Here is a 7,552-nt window from a genome sequence, read left to right as displayed (position 1 = left end):
CATTCCTGCCTGATACTTGCAAATCAAGTAGGGAGTCTCTCAATCTTCAGTCCCATTTGTTTGTCTCTTTTTTTTTTTTCTTTCTAAAAGGTATTAACAGTCACCTTAAGTTTACAAATGAATCCTTAGCTCTTCTACCTACCAGAAAAATGCACATGGAAAAATTATCATTCTGTATGACAATGATGAGAGGTTAGCCAGCCAGGCTGCGACAACCATGTGTGAGCGGGGCTTTGAGAACTTGTTCATGTTATCGGGAGGTAAGTGGGGATGGGCAGGACTCCCTGAGGTCTCAGGTGGGTAGATCGAGAGCAGAGGGCGAAGGTTGCGTGAACTGGAAGTTGGTAAGAGCTGGATATTCAGCTCCGTCGAGTGTTTTGCTTGAGACTGATAAAATCACTGATCCCATCTTAGCTGGCGGTCGCTGACAGCGTGTGATCTGTATGTCTGCAGGCCTGAAGGTCCTTGCACAGAAGATCCCAGAAGGACTGATCACCGGCTCGCTCCCTGTGTCCTGCCAGGTGGCAGCTCCCCCTGGATCTGCTCGAAAAATGACCTCTCGCAAAGTGCCACCCACATGTGCTGAGAATAAGTGGAGATTTTCTGTAGAAGACCTACAAAAGATAAAGTACTACCTAGAAGAGGAGCACATTCCTTCAGACACTGCCAGTAAGACTCCAGGACAAATGCTGTAGCCGCTTTCTGTAGCTCTTGAGCCTGCCCTGCGGCAGTTCTCTGCTTTGCTATATTCTTTCCATCAGACTGCTGGGAGAGGGAGAGATTTTTCTAAACTAATTGAGAAGATCCACTGAAACCTGTGCTATGCCAATCCCAGAGGACTTAAATCTTATACAGCTACTTGATGACAAAACCCTGGGTCTGCTGAGGGTGGGCTTAGACCATTCTGCCCACGATATTGAAATGTCTTTAGGTTTTACTGGTGATGAGTAGGTTCTTCAAATTCGTAAGCCTGCAAGGCTAGATAGAGACTGGATTATTCCTGGGTCTGTAGGTTTTCAGTGAGAGCTGGAGAGCCAGCAAGGGACTACAGATCATTTGTGTGTCCTTGTGCTCTGTCAAGCACGCAGCTTCTGATCTTTGTTCTTTTTTTTTTTTTTTTCCCCCCACAGGCCGTCTTAGCCGTGGTTCTTCAGGCCGCAGTTCCAAGGTGACAACTGTGAGGAGCAGCCCCAGTTTGCCCAGCACTGCGGGCAACGTGGAATCCCTCACTGCCCGCTCGCTCAGCAGGAGCAGCCTCCCGAACAAGCCATGGAAATAAACAGCAGTGTCTTCTTCCACCGAATAAATGAATGTCCAGGTTCTGGAAACCCTGAGCAGTGCAGCCCATTTGTCGTTTTAGGAATCTGCAGAGAAAAGCAGTGGTGGTACATAAATGGCAGCTTGGGTAAGGCTCGGGGAGCTGGAACGGTTGATGTTTCACAGAAGCAGGAACGGTATCGCTTTGGCAAGGCTGACCTTTAGGTGCAGTGTCAGGCCAGAGTTGATATAACTGATTTTGTAGGGGAGGGAGGAAACTGGTAGTAAAACCTGGGACCAGTAGAAATGGTTGTGCAAAGCTTGTAGATGAGATGAATGAATTTGTGTCTGTAAAATACTTGTGTGCTGTGCCTGGAACCGCAGACTGTGCGAACAGGAGAACACGTCTGAAGGTAAGGGGGCCAGAAATCATCTGTGAGCAAAAACTTTGGTGTTTTGTAGCAGAGATGCAGACATTCAGCAACTTGCCAAAATGTTGGAGAGAGGCTTCCGTAAGTGTTTTGGGTTTTGGTTTTGTTTTTTTAAATTATATTAATGAACAGAAGTATTGGTAATAAAGATGTTTTTGGAAGCAACACTCAGTGTGGCACTGTAACCTGACCGTCGTGTTTACTCATGGACACTTCATGAAACAGTTCTGTATTTTGAAAGATGAGCTGGAGGAGAAAAGAACTGTGTTTTTCCTTCTTTTCTCCCTTATTGTCTGGAAGGTTTGGCTTCTAACTCTGCTTTTTCTGCTTTGTTCCTTGCCATGGTTAGAGAGCTACTGTGTGGTGGTTTTGGTTCTAAATGAGAGTGTAAGGCTGCCAGATGTACTGCGTGGGGTTTTAGCTGACATGTCTTAGGGCAAAATCATCTGCTGTGCCCCTCTTCTTGATTTGCAGGCTGCGTGTCTCCTTAGTTCAACTGCGCACCGGTGGTTTTCTCCTTTTTGTACTTGCCAGGGCAGGTTGCTGGTCACTGGAGCTGCAGAAAATTACGACGTACGTGGAGGAGCCGGTCACTCTTCTGCTGACAAGGCTGACTTCCCTAACCCCTTACAGGCAGCTGCGAGTTGAGGTTAGGAGGCAGAACGTCATTTTGCTTTGTAAAATGCTTTTGTGATACTTGGAGGCCAACTGTTTTCTTCAGTGAAGCAACAAAGAGCTCTGCAGTTCTAGTGCCTGCCAGAGGGTGGAAATTTATTTCCAGTTACACCCTTGCCAGTGTTTTTGGCGTAGCTTCTTTCAGGTTAGGGTGGCTGAAGGGAAGCTTTCTTCTGCTGTCTCACCAGGGTCCCTGAAACCTAGCAGGGCTCATGAATCTGGTAACTGAACTGGGCATGAAGATTTCATAGAAAACAAGTATCGCAGTTTTTATCAAATCTGTGCTTCCACCATAGCAGTATTGGCTGGGTGACCTAGAAATCGTCTGAATCTACCCAGTGACAAAGCACGGTTGCTTGCTAGAGACGTCGTAGGTGGTTACGGAGAGATCCTGCTCTCTAGCCTTTACCTACGGTATTGCTCAGCTTTGACTTCTTGGTCTTGTGGGTTTTTGTGCGTGGCTTTTTGGATTTCAATGCATTTTTTTCCACCCCTTTTTGAAGTAGGCACGTAGTCTTCAACAGACCCCAAAATTCACCAGTGGTGCTGATCATCAGGGGATAATTCTGGTGAAGGCGCAAGGTGAGAGAAATTGCACATAATTTCCAGTTTGGCAGTTTGAGACTGAACATCCCTGAGCACATTTATCATGTTTATTGTGTCTGTATGAGTCTTAAATCAGAGGAGTGCTGATACAGGGACTGGCAGTTGCATTCTGAGAAGAGCCATAACCTCAATCCTTCCCAGAGAAGAGTGAGACGATCGGCACAAACCTCCGATGCTGTGTCAGGATCCCCCAGAGGGAGAATAAGGGGAGGAATCGAGGGGCGTAGTGCAGAGGTAGCATTTAAAATGTCCTGAACAAAGTACTTCAAAGAGCTGAATGCCCCTGTGTGTTCACATACGCATCTCTTTTTGTTTGTAATAAAATCTGATTGTAGGGAGGTAACTGAAAGCTCCCAGCTTCCCAAAGAACTCCTTGGATGCTTTAAGTTGTACAAACCAGCTCTAATTTGTACAAACTGCTCTTCCAACCTGTGCACTAAGGATCACGTGTGTCGTGGGTTTCCATAGGGAGTGTGTGTGTGTGTGTATGTAATATAAGAGTCAGGCTGGCCAGGTATGAAGATTAAAAAATATATATATGAAAATATTAATGGGTCTGGTTGTGTCTTTTTTCAGCCCATCCATAGGAAGCTGAATGCACCTCACCATTTACTTACTCTGCTTTCTTACCATCCTACTCAGTCACACTTCCAGAAGACTTCTTGGTGGTTTAGTTATAGGCTTTTTTATTTTGGACAAAGTAGCTTGTCCTCCTAGGTCAGACCAGTTGGCTTTCTGTGGAATAGCAGCATCGCTTCTTGAGAGAAAAGTGTTTATTTAAATGGTCTGAGCCCAAAGCAGGAGCCACAGGGACTTGTTCTTGTCCACACTCTTCTTCACTCACAGCCTTGGGAAGCTGACTCACATCTTGGGGCTTTTCTTACTGAGTGGCGATGCTTTTAGGTGGCCTAATAAAATAAATAAAAGCTAAATAAGAACTTTCAACAGAGTTTGGTATTGAAGCATTGCAGAAAACCCACATTTAGCTTTGAACGTTGGGGTAGAACGTGGCTTACGCCACTGCGTAGTCTGATCTTGCTGTCCTGAGTCCGCTACTCCTTCCTGTACAGCACCTCTATTTTTATGTCATCGTGAAATAAAAACATTGAATGAAGCAGCATCTCCTGCATAATTCAGTTGGTAGCTTGGCTGGGCTGGTTGCCTGAAAAATGATAGCACTCAATTGATTTAGCTGAATGCGCACAGGAGAGGTGAGAGCCGAGAGAGCCATTTATTATGTGCTTGAAAGACGCAGGGTCCCACCGGGGCGTGTGTGGATCTCTCAGCTCTGTGAGCACTTGGAAGTGTGTAAAATGCACGTGTTTGAAAGCGGAGATGAGCGTAGTGGTCATTGTGTTGGCTTAAAGTCCGTATTTTGCTACCCAGCTGTGGGAGACAGATCCAAAATCCCTGCTGCGTGGAAACCTCCTTCTGAAACGGAGGGACAAAACTAGCCTGAGCTGTTTGAGATCCTCCAAACCCAGGGCATCAAAGGAAGAACTGAATGTACTTTCCCATCATCTTGATGGGTTTGTATGGTTTTGGACTCTTGAGTTGGTATTGTTTGGAGGAGAGAGTTTTAATTGTTTAATTTAATAAAAGTAAATGACACCAGATGGTTGAGTACTTCTTTTTCAGTTTGAGCTTTGAGAGCTAACAGAGAGCGTGGAGCAGCGCCTGCAGAAGCTGGGAGCTGGCAGGGGCTTGGTTCCCCTTCCCCTAGGGATCACAGCGGGTGAGGAGGGACCTTTCTACCAGCACTGCAGGTTGGTGTTCGGCCACAAAAACACACGGAATCAGTCGGGCTGACCCCGTTGCCTCGCATCCCAGAGCCATCCCGGCCCCTGGGAGGGCTGAGGAAGGTGGGGACCCCTCCTGCCAGCTCAGCTGTGGTGTCCGAGGTCTCCGCTTGCCCAGTAAGTGTCAGACTGAAGCTCTTCCCCTTCCACCCTCTCTGCCAGAGCAGAGGGAAAACAAGCACCTTCCTTTCTTTTGTGTCCCGCTGTTTTCATGCCCTTTCAATCCCCTTTTCGGACCGCCGGGCCAAAGTGCGCTGTTTATGTTGGCTGCTGCCGTGTGCCCTCGTAGGAGCACTGAGTCAGTGTCTGAAAAGGCTTTTCAGCATGATTTGGAAAAAGGGAAAACATCAAAAGACACTTCTCATCCTTCATCACATTTATTTATTGCATTCTCCCCGCTTCCAGCTAATTAAACTGTCACTCAGCCGCCGATCCCAGTTAGTAGAGATGGTCCCGCGCGTGCTGCATGATGACCTTCAGCGCCAGCCACGTCTCCTGGGCGGTCGGGACGATCTGTTTGGCGGGGAGCAGGAACCCGTAGCGCCCCGTGTCCCTCAGCTCGAAGGTGAAGGAGTACTTAATGCCCTGGTTGTACGTCCAGTCAATGGTTCCTCCGCTTGCTTGATCTGAAGGGGGAAACAACAGGAGGGATGCAAAACGTTAATTACTCTGCGTCGTACCGGTATCTCACAGGACCTTTTCTCTAAGCTGAGGTGTGAGCGACGATACGGGTTTATTTTGCGGGAACCGCTGCTTTCCCCCTGTTACTTACAGATGGTGGTGATGATGCTGCCGTACTTGTAGTTAGTGCCGTACAGAGAAGACAGAGCTGCGACCGCCGCCTTAGAAACCTGGTGCTGGGAATACACAGAAGGGAGAAGGATGAGCCAAGGAAGGGAAAAGCTTGCGGGATACAGCTTGCAGAAGAGGCTTTTTGCTTGTGCCACGGGCAACAAGGAGGCCAGAACTCAATAGCCTTGGCCTGGGGCAGTCCCCAGGGGGTGGCAGAGTTGCCAGGGCTTTTTCCCAGCTTGTCAATGCCCCCTTCGTGGTGCAGGATGGAGGTTGCTCCTTCTTGGAGGAGGGGAGCAGCCTCGCATCACCCCGGCCCCCTTCAAACCTCTGCATCAGCCCTACCAGTTCCTTCTGGTCAGGCACTGGGGTGCTGGTGTAGCCGTAGGGGTAGAGCAGGAGCTGGGAGTAGCTGTGGATGGAGATGAAAGCCTTGATGTTCCCGTGGTTCTTCACAAAGTCCACGATGGCCTTCACCTCGGGCTCTGAGTTGGCATAGGGTCCATGGTATGTCTCCGAGCAGGGGTTTTTGCTGGCTCCAGACCCTGTGGAGAAGAGGACAATAAAAACACAGTGTGGCTGTTTGGTGGCTCAGAGTCACAAGGGCAAAGGGCCTTTTCCATTTCCAAGCCCAAGAGATTTTCCCACCCCTCAGCTTCTTGGTGGCCAGCAAGGAATGCTCTTGGAGGTCCTCCTAGATATTTGTATGATGACTTTCAGTTGTGGCCCCCACTGCGCTGGTCACTAGGGGACATCAAAGCCCTGGTGGAGCCCAAACCCTTGTCTCCGCCGTGGAGAACAGATCTCCTCTCTTCTCCAGGGGACATCAGTGGCTCTTTCTGAGCCAGAAATGGCCTCAGAGCCTCCACCTGGAGGGTGGAACCCCCCTGCAGGGTGAATGGGAGAGCTCTGACCTCCAAAACCTGCATCCCAGTTGCGGTTGGGGTCCACGCCGATGCAGGTGGAGCCAGCGTTGACGGACCTGGTCTTGCGCCACATGCGATTCTGGAAGGGCAGAGCCACCTCAGCTGATGTCCAGGCCTGGAGCTCCACCAGCCTTGAGCCAATGGGGGATCTGACATATGGGGGGGCTAACGGGTCATGGTGGTTCCCCCTTCCATCCCGTGGAAATGTGGACAAGGTGGCTTTGACCTTTCAGGGGCCTTGATGTGCAGCACCCCAGTCCTGCTCCCCAGCCCTGTCCAGCATGCCTATAGGAGCCGAGGAGAGGAACGCCGGGGTGATACCTGGGTTTGGGTGAAGACGAAGCCATCTGGGTTGGTGACGATCTCCAGGAAGATGTCCATCGTGTTCAGGATGGAGGCCAGACCTTCATCATTCTCATGATCCAGGACAATCTAGAGAGGATGGTGATTTGGGGCTCCCTGGTGCTGCTGGAGCATCGTCCTCTCTGTGGCATCAGCCACCTGGCAACCACAGTGGCTGCAGGACCTTGTGGCCCTTCGGGGATGTAAGTCGTGTCCGGGAGGTGCCCGTACCTTCTTGGCAAACCAAACACCGCTGGCCTGCGTCACCCATTCACGAGAGTGGATGCCGGTGTCGATCCAGATAGCCGGGCGGTTCATACCCCCTCTGCTGAACTAGAAGAGCAGAGAGGGGAGGTTGGCTTTGTCCTTGGCCGCAGTTCTCCCTCTAGTCACGCCACGAACCCCAAATCCTCACCTTGAGCACGTAGAGGGGGCGGTTCTCCGTCGACCGGCCGATCTCAAGCTTGCTGACCAGGTTGGGGTTTTCATCTACCAGTAGGTCCATGAAGGCATAGATCTGGGGGAGAGGGATTGCGGGGTTACTCCCAGCTTGCCCCCACCCTTGCTGCACGTGGAGCAATGGGCTTTGCAAGACCAATTCCAGGATGCGATTTTTTTTTCCCTCCCAAAATGCCCCGATTCTTGTGCTTTCTCACCTCATCCAGGTTATGGTAGGTGGCATAGTCGAAGGTGTTGGTGGAGAGTGGCAGCCGGCGGCGGCCAC

At 50.0% G+C, this 7,552-nt stretch overlaps 2 protein-coding genes across 2 annotated transcripts in view; one reads left to right on the top strand and one right to left on the bottom strand.

Annotated features, from left to right (window-relative positions):
- CEP41 (centrosomal protein 41kDa) overlaps positions 1-1,279 on the top strand; it is a gene marked incomplete at its 5' end in the record, with an annotated part of 11,006 nt that extends 9,727 nt beyond the window's left edge. Inside the window, 3 exons of the mRNA XM_009705209.1 lie at positions 146-260; positions 454-669; positions 1,131-1,279. Coding sequence (XP_009703511.1) covers positions 146-260; positions 454-669; positions 1,131-1,279 — 480 coding nt within the window. The remainder of the gene's footprint in view (positions 1-145; positions 261-453; positions 670-1,130) is intronic.
- Positions 1,280-5,169: 3,890 nt separating this feature from the next.
- LOC104165553 (carboxypeptidase A1-like) overlaps positions 5,170-7,552 on the bottom strand; it is a gene marked incomplete at its 5' end in the record, with an annotated part of 2,957 nt that continues 574 nt past the window's right edge. Inside the window, 8 exons of the mRNA XM_009705208.1 lie at positions 5,170-5,394; positions 5,541-5,625; positions 5,906-6,105; positions 6,475-6,565; positions 6,808-6,918; positions 7,060-7,161; positions 7,244-7,345; positions 7,485-7,550. Of these exons, the coding sequence (XP_009703510.1) occupies positions 5,207-5,394; positions 5,541-5,625; positions 5,906-6,105; positions 6,475-6,565; positions 6,808-6,918; positions 7,060-7,161; positions 7,244-7,345; positions 7,485-7,550 (945 nt within the window). The remainder of the gene's footprint in view (positions 5,395-5,540; positions 5,626-5,905; positions 6,106-6,474; positions 6,566-6,807; positions 6,919-7,059; positions 7,162-7,243; positions 7,346-7,484; positions 7,551-7,552) is intronic.

This window comes from Cariama cristata, unplaced genomic scaffold, assembly GCF_000690535.1.
Source record: "Cariama cristata isolate BGI_N322 unplaced genomic scaffold, ASM69053v1 scaffold16768, whole genome shotgun sequence".
Classification (NCBI taxonomy): Eukaryota; Metazoa; Chordata; class Aves; order Cariamiformes; family Cariamidae; genus Cariama; species Cariama cristata.
The sequence above is the reverse complement of the archived record's forward strand: the minus strand, read 5'-3'. Positions and strand labels throughout refer to the sequence as shown.